This window comes from Marmota flaviventris, chromosome 8 (assembly GCF_047511675.1).
Source record: "Marmota flaviventris isolate mMarFla1 chromosome 8, mMarFla1.hap1, whole genome shotgun sequence".
In the NCBI taxonomy this organism is placed as follows: Eukaryota; Metazoa; Chordata; class Mammalia; order Rodentia; family Sciuridae; genus Marmota; species Marmota flaviventris.
Window position 1 is genome coordinate 134,487,092 of NC_092505.1, and position 17,760 is coordinate 134,504,851.

The window sequence follows — 17,760 nt, forward strand, 5'->3', positions numbered from 1 at the left end:
TGCTCTTATTTAAAAGGTTTATTAAATAGAAACTATACTAAGCTAATTGCTTGTGAGAGAGCAAAGGGGTCTAGGGTATGGCTCAGTGGCAAAGCATGTGCTTTGTCATGTACAAGGTGCCACCTTTTAAAAATTAATAAATAGGGGTTGTAAAAATTAATAAATGGGGTTGTATGTAGCTCAGTGATCCAATGCTTGCCTAGCATGTGAGGCACTGAGTTCAAATCATATAAATAAAATAAAATAAAAAATTTTAAAAAATTAATAAATAAGGGAAAGGTGGTGGCTCATGCCTGTAATCCCAACAACTACAGAGGCTGAGGCAGGAGGATTGAAAGTTCCAGGCCAACATGCAAGACTGTCTCAAAAAACAGTCTGGGGAATCTAGCTTAATGGTGGAGTGTCTCTGGGCTTCAATATCCTTATTATTATAAAAAGAAAAAAGAAAGTAAGGGCTAGGATTGTTGCTCAGTAGTAGAGTACTTGCCTAGCATGAATGAGGCACTGGGTTTGATCCCCGGCACCACATAAAAATAAACAAGTAAAGGTATTGTGTCCATCTACAACTAAAAAAATTATTAAAAAAAAAAAAAAGTAATGTGATTGGCAGAGGTTTATCATGAGAGGAGGGTGATTTAAATGCCTTAAACTCTCCTGGACAATTGATAAATATTTAAGACTGGTAGATCAAAAACCAGAGGTCAAAGCATATTTTTAGCTGTTATTACTTTACATTTTATGGCTTCACATCACTGCCCCCTCCAAAAAAATCTCAAAAATTAAGAAACAAAATAACAAAAAACTAGGTGGAATTCTAAATTGAATATTGAAAGAAGTTTGTATCTAGGAAGAAATGGTGGTAAAATTCTTCATACTTAATATCAGACCTGAGATGAAGCTTAATCTGTCCTACCTGAACTTCTGAAATTTGAGTGAGGGGAAATAAAACCTTTTAACCTAGGGACTGGCTTTACTGGGCAATTCTTTTTTAATTATTATTTTTCATTTTTTAATTTTTATTTATTTATTTTTTTTAATTTTTTTAATATTTATTTTTTAGTTATCGGCGGATACAACATCTTCGTTTTGTATGTGGTGCTGAGGATCGAACCCGGGCCGCACGCATGCCAGGCGAGCGCGCTACCGCTTGAGCCACATCCCCAGCCCCATTTTTTTATTTTTTAAAATATTTTTTTTAGCTATACATAGGCTACAATGTTTTTATTTTGTTTATTTATTTTTATGTGGTGCTGAGGATCGAACCCATGGTCTCACACGTGTGAGGCGAGCGCTCTACTGCTGAGCCACAACCCCAGCCCCTACTGGGCAATTCTTAATATGAAAGTTTTCCAGCTCTGTAACTTTAAGTATTTCTTTGAATGGGTATTTACTTGTATTTATTATCTCCCAGATTGCTGACAAAAAAAGTATTTCTTGCATGACTGTCTTTGCTTTTTTAAAAATTGATTTGACGGCCAAGCCTAATGGCCCACACCTGTAATTCCAGCTACTCTAAAATACTAGCAGCATAGGAGACTGAGGCAGGAAGATCACAAGTTTGAAACTAACCTTTGCAACTTAGGGATACCTATTTCAAAATAAAATAAATGACTGGGGATGTAGCTTAGTGGCAGTGTGCTTGCCTCACATGGACAAGGCTTTAGGTTCAAAAGCAAACAGGACCAACAACAACAACAACAACAAAAAAAAAACAACAACCCAACTTGAGATTGCTTGAATTTTCAAAATTGCCTGTACTAGAATCATAGCTATTGTGACAAAGCAATTTTTATTTTTTGGCAGTACTGGGGATTGAACCCAGAGCCTTACTCTTGCCAGGCAAGTGCTGTACCACATTCCTAGCTCAACTAAAATGTTGAAGAAAATAAATTTAGGAAATTTAAGTTCCAGTTGACCTTTGCTGGTTTGTTTTGTTTGTTTGTTTGTTTTGGTACTAAGGATTGAACCCTGAACCCAGAGGCACTTTACCACAGAGCCACATCTCCAGCCCTTTTTTATTTATTATTTTGAGACAAAGTCTCACTAAGTTTTTGAGACTGGCCTCAAACTTGTGATCATCCTGTCTTAGCCTCCTGAATCGCTGACATTACAGTCAGGCGTTTCTGTGCCTGCAGCTGTTCTGTTCTTATTTTTTTACTTTTATTTGAAGTTCTGGGATCCAAGTGCTCCACCACTGAGCAATATCACTAGCCTTGCTATTCTTTTTCTTTTTCCCCCCAGTACTGAGGAATACTGAGCTACATCGCCAGCCCTTTTTATTTTGAAATAGGGTCTCACTGAATTGTCCAGGCTGTCCTGGAACTCCTAAGTGCTTTTCCTGAGTATCTGGGAAGTGTGTACCCGAACTAGCTGTTGTTTTATAATGAAGGTGAAAAACTGAAATGCACTGGCATTGTAGAGGACCCAGTAAAAGCTTCTCACATAATCTCTCCCTTGACCACTTTTGAGCAGTGGGGTATATATGATTATATACGGATCCCCTTGTGAATTGGGTCTTTATTGTAAGAGATGCCTTAAGGAAATCCAGCCTTGAGGCTATTAAACAAAGGAAAACTTGTAACACATTCTTTACTGATTTGTAGAGTGAGTACTTGTGGGTCACCCACAATGAGTAGCCTTCTCTGAATCTATTGGAAGGACAGTATGCTTGGCCTTGATACTCTCTTTGTATGTGCTGTGGACATCATTGATAATGTTGTTTTGAAGTCTCATAGTAGATTTAATTTTTCTATTTTGAAACAAGATAACTGAAAGCCCCTGCAGCAGCGAGAAAGGAAAGCTGGACTTAGGGAAGTGGTCAAAAAAGTAGTGGAAAAGTGGCAAATGAGTGTTGTTTCAGAAGAGAAGAGGCTATCACCTTACACCTCTGTGACATGTAGTAGTTGTTCTCTGCAGTCAATTGTGCTTGGGGTTTACTGAGAAGTAGGGACCCTCCTAAGGGTAATGGTCTGGAAATTTTGATTTCAGATAGGTTAAGAAAAAAATATGTTCTTTATTTTTGGAGAAATATATTCATAATACATTGTATGCATAGTTAAGATTCATTGCTGATCTGTTTGTTTGAAAGTACCCAAATGTAAATTTATGTATTAATATATAGTATCACACAGAAATAATGCCAGCATCGGTAATTTAATAGCAGTAAATACATATTTCTTTGCATTCCCTCTTGAATCTGGATGTATAGTTTTTTCATATAAATATAGTAATATATATATATACATATATATATATATACATATATAAATAGTATATTAACTATTTACTAGGGAAAAGTAGTATATGCCTTTTCCCTAGTGTTTATATATAACTAGATTGTATGATTTGTGGTTGTAAGTTATAGATGTTACAGGAAGAAGGAATTATAATTTTCCTGTTCCTTATTGAATTCCAAATGCAACAGGTTTAGAAGAAGCACCTTCCATGTGTGAGCTATTTAGAGATGACTAGGGCAGTCTTGTCTGCCAGTTAAAAACCAGGTTTAAGAAAAGAGATGGTTTTCTACATACCTGAAATCTGTAACATAATGCAGAGCACCTGCATAGCAAAAAAGACTAATATTTGTAGCATGATTGCTTAAAGAAATAAATCACGTTTCCAGACATTTGAGATTGAATGTTCTTTTTGTCAAGAAGCTTCACTTGGTTTTTATTACTCTTTCATCCATTTCTGCTTTTGTTCTGGAGGTAGTATTTGTCAAAGGAGGGTGGTGCAAAGGTGGAAGCTGCAGGTCACTCAGTATTCTTAGTTTGCATGATTGTTCCAAGGTAATTGAGTTATTGTCAGTCTCTGCATATCAATTCTTAAATAAATAAATACCTAATGAAAAATCTGCAGAATTGACTTTTGAATTTTAGTAGTGACCTAATTATTTCAAGTACTATTCAATTCTCTCCCCACAATTATTTTAATAAAATTAGTTAATACTTTCATAGTGTTGCTTGTTTGTCTCAGGTACTTTTCTAAGTGCTTCTTATATATTTAATCCTCATGAACTCAGAGGTAAGTACTGTTTTATTCCTATTTTATAAACAAACTAAAGTTCATTGACTTGTCTAGAGTTATACAGTTGAGATCAAGTTGAGATTTGAACTCAAGTATACTGATTTCAGAGTTCATCCTCTTAAGCCTTTCTACAAAAGAATGTAAGCAGTCTATGACAAAATGAGATTTTTTGTGTGTGTTTCTGATGAGAGATGAAGAACATGTCCCCTGTCTCTTGGTTCTTTCCACAGCTAGGTGACATACCTGTCTCTCCAGTGAAGGACATACTTGGGAACAGAAATAATATGTCATACGGAATCTCTGCTCCTATCTCTTTTCTTTTTGTTTGTTTGTACTCTCTGTGATGGTCAGAGAACAGTTTTTGCATGTGACATTTACTGTCCAGTGCTTGGCTCTGCAGAGAAGATGGGACTGGCCTAGTGCTGGATGGGGAATGTGTTTTCAGCCTGTTTCATTCAGTACTGTGAAGCATGCTTTTATTTTCTGTTTTCAGTGTGATACAGCTCATTTAAGAAATGTTAAAAAGTGTTTTCAAACACAGTCCACTGTAAAAGTAAGGTGGTATAATAAAACTTTACTTTGGATTCCAGAATTTTCTACTCTGATACCAGGCTGATTGCTTCTATACACTTTAAGATATAAAAATAATAGCATAATTTGACTTCTGCTCATTTATTTTTAGGAACCCTAAGGACTCTGCAATATGAATAATTCTCTGGAGAACACCATCTCCTTTGAAGAGTATATTCGAGTGAAGGCACGGTCTGTCCCACAACACAGGATGAAGGAATTTCTGGACTCACTGGCCTCTAAGGGTCCAGAAGCCCTTCAGGAGTTCCAGCAGACAGCCACTACTACCATGGTGTACCAACAGGGTGGGAACTGCATTTACACAGACAGCACTGAAGTGGCTGGGTCTTTGCTTGAACTTGCTTGTCCAGTCACCACCAGTGTTCAGCCACAAACACAGCCAGAGCAGCAGATCCAGGTTCAGCAGCCACAGCAGGTTCAGGTAAAAGAGAAATGTACAACATGTTAAATATACTATTTGCTGTTAAAACTTTTTTTTTTTTTTTTTTTTGTACCGGGAGTGAAACTCAGGGTCACTCAACCACGGAGTTACATCTCCAGCCCTTTTTGTATTTTATTTAGAGACAGGGTCTCATTGAATTGCTTAGCGCCTCACTTTTGCTGAGGCTGGCTTTGAACTTGCAACCCTCCTGCCTCAGCCTCTCGATCTGCTGGGATTGCAGGCTCGCGCCAGCTATTGTTAAGTTTTTAATTAGTAGGAATATGTCTGTACAGAGCTCAAGAGATTATTTGGGGGGATCTCTGAAACTTTTTATTTTTTGTACTGAGAATTTAACCCAGGGGCACATTACCTCTGAGCTACATCCTGGATGTTTTTTATTTTGAGACAGTATCTTTCTCAGTTTCTGAGGCTGGCCTTGAACTTATGATCCTCCTGCCTTAACCTTCCAAGTTACTGGGGTTATATGTATGTACCACTGTGCCCAACTTGACCAGAGGTTTTTTTTAAGTCATAGATGGACACAATACCTTTATTTATTTATTTTTTATTTGGTGCTGAGGATCAAACCCAGTGCCTCATACATGCTAGGTAAGTGCTTTACCACTGAACCACAATCCCAGCCCTTGACCAAAGATTTTAAAGAATACATGTACACATTTGTACAGTCATTCGTCAGTGTCCATGGGAGATTGATTCTAGGATTCCTTGCAGATACCAAATTCTGGATTTTTAAGTCTCGTATATAAAATGGTTAAGATTATCTAGGATCAGTGGTATTTGCATGTAATCCCAGCTATTTGGGAAGCCAAGGTAAGAGGATTTCAAGTTGAAGGCCATTTGGGAAATTTAATGATTTTCTGTCTCAAATGTAAAAAAGCTGGGCATGATAGCCCATGCCTATAATCCAAGTGGCTCTGGAGGCTGAGGCAGGAGTATCGAGAGTTCAAAGTGAGCCTTAGCAACTTAGCAAGGCTCTAAGCAACTTAATGAGACCCTGACTCTAAATAAAATAGAAAAAAAGGGCTGGGGATATCACTCAGTGGTTAAGCATCCCTGGGTTCAATCCTGGATACCAAAACAAACAAGCAAAAACATAGTCTGGGGAAGTAGGTCAGTGGTAAAGTGCTAAATGATGTTTTGGCTGGGAGTGTGAGGCAAGGGGATCAGAAGTTGGAGGCTAGCCTCGGCAGTTTAGTGAGACTCTCAGCAATTTAGCAAGATCCTGTCTCAAAATAAAAAAATAAGAAGGTCTTGGGGTAAAGGTCAAGGGTAAATTGAACCCTGGGTTCAATCCCCAGTCCTATAAAAATAAGACTTTTTAGCCAAACTTTCTTGTACAAATGGGTAGTTATGTCTAGCTGACCATTTTTAATTTAGTCTTTCATTTTCATAACATTTAAAATGCAAGCCAGATACGATGGTGCACATCTATAATCCCAGCAACTCAGGAAGCTGAGGCAGGAGGGTCACAAGTTCAAGATCATTATCAGCAATTTAACAAGGCCCCAAGCAACTTAGTGAGACTCTTTCTCAAAATAAAAAATACAAAGGGCTGATGATGTGTCTCAGTGGTTAGGTACCCCTGCTTGAATCCCTAGAACCTACCCCCACCAAAAAAAAAAAAAAAAAACTCAATAAGGCAAATAAATAAAATGGGGTTTAATTTGTTTAACCTGTGGACTTTGCACATTTAATTTAAATGAATATTATAAATTGAGTTTTCTAATATTACTTATTTGAAAAGTTATTGGAAGTGGTAATAAATCCAAAGCTACCAAAATAATAAACCAGACAATATGAAGATGAATATGGCTAAACAGAGCAGTTTAAAAAAAAATGTAGGTGGGTACACTGGTGCTTGTCTGTAATCCTAGCAACTCAGGAGGCTGAGGCAGGAAGATTGCAAGTTTGAGACCAGCCTCAGCAACTTAGTTAGATCTTGTCTTAAAATAAGAAAGAAAGAGCTGGGAAGATAGCTCAGTAGTTTAAAAAAAAAAAAAGTATATGGTTAAAGATACAGATGTATATAAGACTTTTTATTAAATGTATTCTTAGCTAAGGGCATGGTGGCACATGCCTGTAATCCCAGCAGTTTGGGAGACTAAGGCAGGAGGATTGCAAGTTCACCTTCAGCAACTCAGCAACACCCTGCCTCAAAATAAAATTAAAAAGGGCTAGGATGTTATTCAGTGGTAAAATGCCTACCACCATTAAAAAAAAAAAAAAAATCCTTCTGAGTGATTTCAGACTCAGATATAGGCATAGTGGTTACATATTATACACATGTGTTGGTTTCTTGATCTTTTCTGTATTCTTCTGAAGAGGGATATAGACGTATGTATGTAAAATATACACGTACATATTTATGTAGGTGCTGGGGATTGAACCTAAGGCATGTGCTGAACTATGTCCCCTTCCCCTTTAAACTTATCTTAAAATAAGTGTAATTTTTAGGGGAAGATGTATGGTTAGCAAGTACAGGAGTGCAATTGGATGGGAGGAATCAATACTTCTAACGTGTAGCACTATATGGTTGACAAACTGCTAGAATTTCAAATGTTTCCAACAAAAAAATTGCTAAATGTTTGAGGTGACAGATATACTTTACCCTAATCTGATCATTACACATGGTATACATGTATTGAAATGTCATATTGTATCCTGTAAATATGTGCAGTTATTATATGTCAGTTAAAATCAGAAACTAGGGATTGCCAATATAGGTTAGTTAGTAGTAGAGTGCTTGCGTCTCATGGGCAAGGCCATAGGTTGTATCCTCGGCATTGCAAAAAATAAATAAATAAATTACAGATAAGCCAAATAAAACAAAAGGAACTTTTTAAAAAGTGTACCCAAGTTGTTTTGATTTAAACGTATATTCTATTTCAGGGCAGGGTGGGTTGGGAGAGCAGTGCTAGGGATCAAACCCAGGGCCTTCCACATGCTAGGCAAGCACTCCCATCACTGAACTTTGCCTCCAGTCCCCAGACCTGTGCTCTTAACTAGTATTTCTGGAATACAGAAAACCTGTACAAACAAAAAGATAATTTAGTAGAGAAATGGACAAATGTTACAAGTAGACAGTTCATGAAAGAATATAGATGGTGTTAATAAACATACCAGAAAATCCTTCATATTACTAGTGATTATGGAAATGTAAAAATTTTAAATGAGATCATCTCATTTATTATATGGGAAAACAAAGATTTCATTCAGGGGCTGGGGCTGTAGCTCAGTGGCAGAGCTACAGAGCCTAGCATGTGTAAGGCACTGGGTTCAATCCTCAGCACCACATAAAGATGAATGAATAAAATAAAGGCATTCTGTCCATGCATAACTACAAAAAAAGAAAATTAAGAAAAAAAAGATATCATTCAGGGTGACACAAGGGTATGAGAGAATAAGTTAGAATAAAATTGCATAATTTTGTTGGAAATGAATTTGACAGTACTGGCCTTGAATTTATGTTTATAGATATATGTGTATATTCACTGTTGTATTGCTTATAGTAGCAATATTGGAAACAAGTCTCTTTCAGAAAGAAAAATGGCAGATAATGGTACACTTGTATTGTATTGTCCTTTGTGGCCAGAAGAATGAGATAGATAATACATCTTGATTGGGGAGGATGTTTAGCAGATTGTTGAGTTTCAAAACCAGTTTGGGGGCTGGGGATGTGGCTCAGGGGTAGAGCACTTGCCTAGCATGCACCTGGCTGCAATCCCCAGTACCTCAAAAAAAAAAAAAAAAAAAATCAGATGATATCACCCTATTTTTTAATTTTGTTTTTTCCATTGGTATTGGGGATTGAACCTAGGGGTGCTGTATCACTGAGCTACATTCCCAACCCTTTTTTAATATTGAGATATAGTCTTTAAATTGCCCAGGCTGGCTTTGAACTTGGGATCCTCTGCGCTCAGCCTCCTTAGTTGCTAGGATTACAGATGTGAATCACCATGCCTGCCTTCACCCTGGTTTTTAGCATGTAGAATGTAGTGGTCCTTGAACAGTAATAGTAAAACCCAAATAGTAATTGAGTTGGAGAGTGGAGTACTAAGGAATATTTGAAAAAAAAAATTTTTTTTCCAGGGCTGGGGATATAGCTCAGTTGTAGAGTGCGTGCTTTGCATGTACCAGGCCCTGGGTTCAATCCCCAGCACCACACGCACTCACACACAAAAATTCCTACATCACTGGGGACTTAACCTAGGACCTCATGTGTCATAGGTAGTGCTTTACCACTGAGCTTACTCCCAGCTAAGAACTCCCATTTAAGTGTGGATAATATTGGGGGAGTGCTAACTTCTTTGTTACTGTTAGGTCTTTCTGTGTTAAGTGAAGGAGGTTCACTTGAAACTTGTTTTTCAGAGCTCCTTAAAGCATCCAAAAGAAGTAAGTGTGCCAGAGGAAACACCTGATGATGAATGCCAAGGTTTGGTTTCCTTGGCACCCATAGAATTGCTTGTTTCTCCTCTGCCGTTCCACAGGGAAAGAACTGAGCATTCACATAAGGCTGGTTGGTCAGTCTAGCCTTGCTAGAGTTTGCTAAATGAAGAATACTTTGGAAAAAAGGCACTTCTCAGCACTTGGTCTTTTTGTTGCTGGAAGTGAAATTTGAAGGCTTTAGTGTGTTTTTCATTCCTTGTCATTGTCATCCCAGCATTATCCCTCTTCTTTTTTATTTTTAGACATACAGTGTCACAGATCAGTTGGAATCTGTAGTAGCCTCTGTGAATATCCCCTCTCCCTGGGTAAATACATGAAGTTCAAACAGTGTGAGCATCTTTTTTTTTTTTTAATATTTATTTTTTGGTTGTAGTTGGACACAATATCTTTTATTTATTTATAAATAATCCCTTTATTTTATTTACTTATTTTTATGTGGAGCTGAGGATCAAACCCAGGGCCCATGTGCTAGGCAAGTACTCTACCACTGAGCCACAACCCCAGCCTCTCCATTCAGTTTTTTAGTTATAAGATGATCTGAAGGACCACTACAACTCCTCCAAGTTTACTAAAAAAACCATTCACTAAAGAATAGAAGGTAATTCAAAGGATTTATGAGAAAGCCAGAGAATAGACATTGAAGGCTATCCAACCAGTAACTAGATCTGGGTCACATTGCTAGCCTGCTTTGGTAGAGATTTTCAGCCCCATTTTTGGGCACAGGTCTTCACACTACAGTCTTTACTGGGACTTAGGTCATCCTGCTGCATTTTGCCACATCCTCCCACTTTCACCAGAAAATTCAGTCTTTGGTTCCTGCTGCCCATGTCCAGATTTCATGCTGTGTGTCTAATTTGGGAAGCCTTGGTCACATGGCCTACACTTCAGCTGTGGGAGAGGTTGGGAAAGTGATTCTGGCACTTGCCTTGAGGCGGCAGTGTTCATAATATATGGTGTATTATGCAAACATAAGGTTTGCAGTCAAAAGTAGCACTTAAATCAGCTACTTACTTACTGGCACTTTTGGATCCTGATCATCACTTAGGATTAGTGGGCCATTTATTGCTCTTTTCTGGACCTTTATATTCTGTCTTTTACCACATTTAAATCTCTTCTCAACCATGGTTTTAAGTTTGTTTGATAAATAATCAAAAGTTTGATAAGTGTCTAATATTTTGGTAAAGACGACCTGCAGAAGAACATTATGTGAGCAGTAAAATCCTACCAAGATTTCTAAGGTTTTGCTGAATAATTGTTAAAAGTTATAGATGGGTTTGGAGTACAGGTGCTGTGATTCAGAATTTTGTGGCACATTGAGCACGATTCTCAGTGGTCCTTCCTCAGTGGGGCTCAAAACATGATGTGAGCCGAGTGCTTTATTCCATATGTTTTAGTAGTCCCCTAACCTTTTTTTTAGTTGTAGACGGACACAATATCTTTATTTATTCATTTATTTTTATCCGGTGTTGAGGATCGAACTCAGTGCCTTACAGCCTTACACGTGTGAGGTGAACCATCTACCACTGAGGCACAGCCCCCTGCTTTTTGTTTTGAAACATTGTGGATTGAACCCAGGGCCTCAATCAGGCTAATAAAGCACTTATTCTAGTAATGAGCTATATTTCAACTAAGTGGCCTTTTGTAGGAGAAGAGGGGAGTGACATTAATTCTAAAACAACATTAACATTTATTATAATCATTTTAATATGTAATTAGTACAATACTATTAATGAGTTCTTTTATTGTACACATCTTTCAAATCTGGTATGTGTTTTTCAGTTGGAGCATATTGTAATTTGACTAGTCACATTTTGAGTGATTGGTGGATACATGTAATTAATGGATACTAGACTAGACCAGTGTAGCTTTAGGGAAATATGGAAATAGAAATGTAATTTATTTTTCTTTTCTGTTGGTTCCTTTTCTTCTTTTTTAGAAGGGGGTCTTGCTATGTTGCTTAAGCATCTGGGATTACAGGTGTGCACCACTGTGCATGGCCAGTAATTTTTTCAATTACTGTTTAGGAGATGGAATTTAGAAATCCAAAATACTGACCCATCTTATTTTCCTTTAAATAAAATATCAGTTTAATACTTAAAATAGCCAGAACAAAACAAAACGTTATTGGGGCTGGGAGTTATAGCTCAGTTATACAGTGTGTACTTACCATGCTTAAGACCCTGGGTTCACTGCACAAAAATCAACTGAAAATGGCTCAAAGACCTAGAAATTAGACCAAAAACTATGCAACTCCTAGAATAAAACTCAGGGTCAACACACCAGCTTATAGTCATAAACACTGGCTTTCTCACCAGGACTCCTAGAGCTCAGGAGCTTCTGTACAGCCAAGGTAACAAGAATGTGAGGACTGAGGGTGTAACTCAGTGGTAGAGCACTTGTCTACCAAGTGCAAGGCCCTGTGTTCAATCCCTAGTACCACAAAAAGAAAAAAGGGGAAGAGAGAACATACAGAATGGGCGAAAAAATTTTCAAGCTACTCTTTTGAATTAAACAGACACTTCTCAAAAGAAGACAGTGTATTTTTGATAAATGCCTCAGTGACGCTGATGATGTTGGCTTGGGAGCCACATACATACATACATATATATAATTTTTTTTTTTAACCTGATTTGTTATGCATGGTGGCAGAATGCAGTTCATTTCATATTATACATATAGAGCACACTTTTTCAAGACACTGATTGTACACAAAGTATTTTCACACCATTTGTGTCTCATACATGTACTTAGGGTAATGATGTCTAACTCATTCCACCATCATTTCTACCCCTTTGCCCCCTCCTTTATCTTCCCTCCCCTTTGCCCTATCTAAAGTTCCTCCATTCCTCCCATGCTTCGTCCCCCGCCCCCAGTCTCTATTATGTGTCAGCATCCTCATATCAAAGAAAAATTCGGCCTTTGGTTTTTTTGGAATTGACTTGCTTCACTTAGCATTATATTCTCTAATTTCATCCATATACCTGCAAATGCCATGATTTTATTCTCTTTTAATGCTGAGTAATGTTCCATTGTGTATATATACCAAAGTTTCCCTATCCATTCATCTACTGAAGGGCAGGGAACTATATTTTGATGTTGTAAAGAGATGTGACTTTACTCCATGGAAAAAAATAAGGAATAAAATATTTTTATAGCATCTTACTACTTTACTATTAAATATTATTCCCACATTCCTCAATAGGGAAGTGGACATTCCCTCCCTTTGTATATATTTGAGGAAACTGAAACTTAAAGGTTAGGCATATTACTCATGGACTTCAAAGCCAAGTCTATGATCTCAGTATTGAACTCTTTACACAACTTGATGGCTTATCTTTTTTTTTTTTTAAATTGAGAAACATCATTATTGTGATATAATTTACACATTGTAATTCATACAGTTTAGGGGCTGGTAGTTATATAGCTCAGTGGAATAGTGCATGCTAGCATGTGTAGGGCTCTGGGTTTGATCTCTGGCACCAAATAAATGAATAAGTAAAGTATACAGGACTTAGGGATGTAGCTCAATGGTAGAGCACTTGCCTACTATGTGCTAAGCCCCGGGTTCAATTCCTACTACTGCAAAGAAATAAAAAACAGTATATAGTTCAGTGCGGTTTTGTATATTCAATGAGTTTTTACAACTGTCAGTTTTATAATATTTTAACCACCCTATTAAAAAAATTTATTCCCATTAGTAATACTGCATGTTTTCCCTAACCCCTACCCTTCCTCGCCCCTGTATCTACAAGGTACTAATTTACTTTCTGTTTCTATAGAAAATAGACCTTTTTTGATCATTTCATACAAACAGAATCGTATGATGTGGTCTCCTGTGATGGACTTCATTAGCTTAATATTTTGGATTTCTTTCTACCTTTTGTTTTACGAATAATGCTGCAGTGAACATTTATATACAAGTTTTTATGGATGTTTTTATTTCTCTTGGGAAGATACCTGGTAGTGTATTTGCTGAATCATGTGATTTATTTATCATGTTTGTTATGTAATGTGTTTAACCTTTTGAGGAAGTGTCAAACACTTTACAAAGTGTGACAAAGTGGCTATGTCAACTTTATATATCTTTTTTTTTAATTTATTTTTTACTTCTTGGCAGACACAACATCTTTGTTTGTATGTGGTGCTGAGAATCGAACCCGGGCCGCACACATGCCGTATATCTTATATAAGCATTCTGATTTCTCCACATCGTCAGCAACACTTGTAGATTTTTTTGGGGGGGGGGGTGCAGGGGGACTGTGTCTGGATATTTTGCCCAGGCTGGCCTGGAACTTAGAATTCTTCTGCCTCAGTCTCTTAAGTAGCCAGGACTACAGGCATGTGTGCCACTATTCCCAGCTTGTCTTTTTTTATTTTAGCCATCCTAGTGGGTATCATTGTGGATTTGATTTTGATTTGCATTTCCTTAATAACCAGTTATGTTGGCCATTTGTATATGGAATTTTGTGTTTTTAAAAATTATTTATTTTTATGTGTTGCTGAGGATCGAACCCAGGGCTTTGCATGTGCTAGGCGAGCGCTCTACCACTGAGCCATAACCCCAGCCCCTTGTTTTTGTTTTTGATAGTGGAGATTTAACCTAGAGGCATTTTACCGCCAAGTTACCTTTTTGTTTTCTATTATGAGACAGGGTCTCTCTAAGTTGCTTAGGACCTCACTAAGTTGCTGAGGCTGCATTGAACTTGCAATCCTCTTGTCTCAGCTTCCTGAGCTGCGTAGGATTACAGTTGTACACCTCCACACCTGGTTTTTTTTGGGAAGAAACCTCTATTCATATTCTTTTCCATTTTTTTGTTCATGATATGAGGAAGAGGTTTAACTTCATTCTCTTGCATGTGGATATCCAGTTATCCCAGCATCAGCCTTATTATCTTATGTCATGTGTATCTTTCTATTATTAGATTGATTTACACCCTCATCTGCTTTCTTAATATGTGCCTTTTGTTTTGTTTTCTTTTCCCTTGTTTTCTATCTTCCTAATTTCTACCTGTAGTTAGGGAAAGGTTTTTTTTTTTTTTTTAATTGCATAGTATGTATAACTAGCATCTTTTCCTGCTACTTTGTATGCTGAAATAACAGTAAAAATACACAAGCTACATTGTTACCCAAATGTGTTTCTAACATATAGTAATCTTGTTTAGAATAAATTATCTGGATTCTTTGGAGTATTATTATTATTTTTAAATGACTTCTCCATTAACAAAAGTATCTTGAGTAGTCTAAAGACACATGCAACAGTGCTTGAATTTAAAACAGCAAATTTGGAAATTACTCCAGAGGAGATTGCACAAACTTTGTCCCTGTTATATTTTCTACTTGTTCATAATAGGAAATAGGTTTGATCCTGAGTTGAGCAGTTTGGAATGGTTTGCGTTTGTTTTTTCTGGCCTCGTAGAATAGGTGACCCCACTCTTTTTGTCACTTGCTGCAGAGATAAAATATTTCTAAATCATATATACATAAATTATATACTTGTACCACTGTATTGATATACAAAAAGCAAAGGGGTTGCATTTTCAAATAAACTTAAAAATTGGCAAAATTTCTGATTAATTTTTTTCTTATACCCAATTGACTGACTTGCTTGCTCTCTAAGGTAGGTATCTGTCACTCTGAATGCAATGTGATGCTGAAGAACATTTTGGGGGATTGTGGCATCCTTAGAAGCTTTGTCTGGGCATCACACAGGGCCCCTATCTGAGATTTTTGTTTTCCTTGGGGCTGGATTCTCAATATTGTCTGGCTCACTCACTGGTGAATCTTGTTGCTGCAGGTACAGGTGCAGGTACAGCAGTCTCCGCAGCAGGTCTCGGCTCAGCAGCTCTCCCCGCAGCTCACCGTTCACCAGCCTGCCGAGCAGCCCATCCAGGTCCAGGTGCAGATCCAGGGCCAGGCACCGCAGTCAGCAGCCCCTTCTATCCAGACCCCGTCTCTACAAAGTCCCAGCCCCTCGCAGCTGCAAGCAGCCCAGATCCAGGTGCAGCACGTGCAGGCGGCCCAGCAGATCCAGACTACAGAAATCCCGGAGGAGCACATCCCACATCAGCAAATCCAGGCTCAGCTTGTGGCTGGCCAGTCTCTTGCTGGGGGTCAGCAGATTCAAATCCAGACCGTGGGTGCCCTTTCCCCACCACCATCCCAGCAGGGCTCACCTCGGGAAGGGGAGCGGCGGGTTGGCACGGCCAGTGTCCTCCAGCCTGTGAAGAAACGCAAAGTGGACATGCCCATCACTGTGTCCTACGCCATCTCAGGGCAGCCGGTGGCCACCGTGCTGGCCATACCACAGGGCCAGCAGCAGAGTTATGTGTCTTTGAGGCCAGACTTACTGACAGTAGACAGTGCCCACCTGTACAGTGCCACCGGGACCATTACTAGCCCTACAGGAGAAACTTGGACCATCCCTGTTTATTCTGCCCAGCCCCGGGGGGACCCTCAGCAGCAGAGCATTACCCACATTGCCATTCCCCAGGAAGCCTACAACGCAGTTCATGTCAGTGGCTCACCCACAGCCCTGGCAGCTGTAAAGCTGGAGGATGACAAGGAGAAGATGGTGGGCACCACGTCTGTAGTGAAAAACTCCCATGAAGAGGTAGTGCAGACCCTTGCAAACTCTCTCTTTCCAGCACAGTTCATGAATGGCAACATCCACATTCCAGTGGCTGTGCAGGCCGTGGCAGGCACGTACCAGAATACAGCTCAGACTGTTCATATATGGGACCCCCAGCAGCAGCCGCAGCAACAAACTCCCCAAGAACAGACGCCACCACCACCACAGCAACAGCAGCAACAGCTCCAGGTTACTTGTTCAGTAAGTGAGACTTACCTTTAGGGCACCCTGCTTTCTCAGGGACCTGTGAAACACAGAACTTGCCTGTAGTGTCAAGCTTGTTTTCTGCCAAAATATTAGTCTTATAGTGGTAAGAGTATTTAGCATTTTGAGGAAGGAAGAGAAGCAGCTGATTAGAGTATAAAACAGATTGTACCTTCTAACTACCTGACGGTTCAAAATGATCAGTAACTACTTTGCAATTTTAAAGATTTAAGTGTTGAATGCCTGGAACACTTCTATTGTATTCTCTTAGGAATAATAAACTTAGAGGTAGGGATAAATAGGATACCCCAAAGATTGTTTGCCTTCCATGTGCTGTTACTTTGCATCACAAGTGAACAACTCTAGTGAAACCCTTATAGTTTAGCACATAGCTTGTAAACTCATCATGGTGGAAAGGCTATGAACCTTCTCCGATTATTGTCTATAATCAGTGTAGGTAAGTTAGAAGATAAAAAAAAATACCTCCTAATAAGCCTGTTAAAAGTTAACACCTTTGGAAGCCTTGAGTAAGTTACCTATAGAGTGGTACCTCACAAGCATATTTTTATCTTGCTTGAAAATAGTCAAGATAAGCCTTGGTTAATTGGATTTTCTGACATGGCAACTATGTTGAAAACTTTTTTTCACTTCCTCCTCCAATTCTGGTATTTGAACCTGGAGTGCTTTACCACTGAGCTACATCCCCAGACTTTTTATTTCTATATTTCATTTATTTTTTTAATTAATTTATTTATTTTTGTAGTACTGAGGCTTAAACCCTTGAACCCAGGGGCTCTCTACCACTGAGCTACATCCTCAGTCCTTTTTATTTTTATTTTTTTAAAGACAGGGTCTTGCTAAGTTGCCTGGGATGGCCTCTAACTTGGAATCCTCTTGCCTCAGCTTCCTGAGTTGCTGGGATTATAGGTGTACATGCCCATGTCCAATTACTTCAAAATTTTTAGATTGCAGAAAAGTTCTCAAAAACTGTTGAAATTTCAACTTTAAAATTGTGTAGCTCTTATTTTTTCTAATTATTAATCTCAGGAATAGCTCAGAGGTGTGAATAGATTAATCTGTTTAGGCTATTAGTAAGCTTTCTAGACCCTTTTCTAGTAGACTTTTAGAATAGCATACAGAACCTCTGGTCTTATGGGACTGCTGAAAGTAGCGTGTCTCATTGGGCATAGGCTTCTGGGAATGCATGTGAAGGAGCTGGCACAAGCAAGTTAGATGAAGGACTACACTCAGAAACTCAGACCACAAATTACTAATCAAACTAAGCAAATAATTAAGTAAAGGCTGACCAGTTTAGTTTGTTTCATGGAGAAAACATTGTATCATCTTGGATGACTTATTAAATACCTGGCTGTCAGGCCTAGAAGTAGAAAGCGATTGAATAGTGCTGGGGATCGAACCCAGT

At 38.4% G+C, this 17,760-nt stretch overlaps 1 protein-coding gene across 2 annotated transcripts in view; it reads left to right on the forward strand.

Annotated features, from left to right (window-relative positions):
- The window catches only part of Qrich1 (glutamine rich 1), a 47,133-nt gene that overhangs the window by 7,884 nt on the left and 21,489 nt on the right, over positions 1–17,760 (forward strand). For both annotated transcript variants that reach the window (XM_027933885.2, XM_027933884.2), the window contains 2 exons: positions 4,709–5,038; positions 15,300–16,334. In XM_027933885.2, coding sequence (XP_027789686.1) covers positions 4,730–5,038; positions 15,300–16,334 — 1,344 coding nt within the window. In that variant the 5' untranslated portion in view covers positions 4,709–4,729. The remainder of the gene's footprint in view (positions 1–4,708; positions 5,039–15,299; positions 16,335–17,760) is intronic.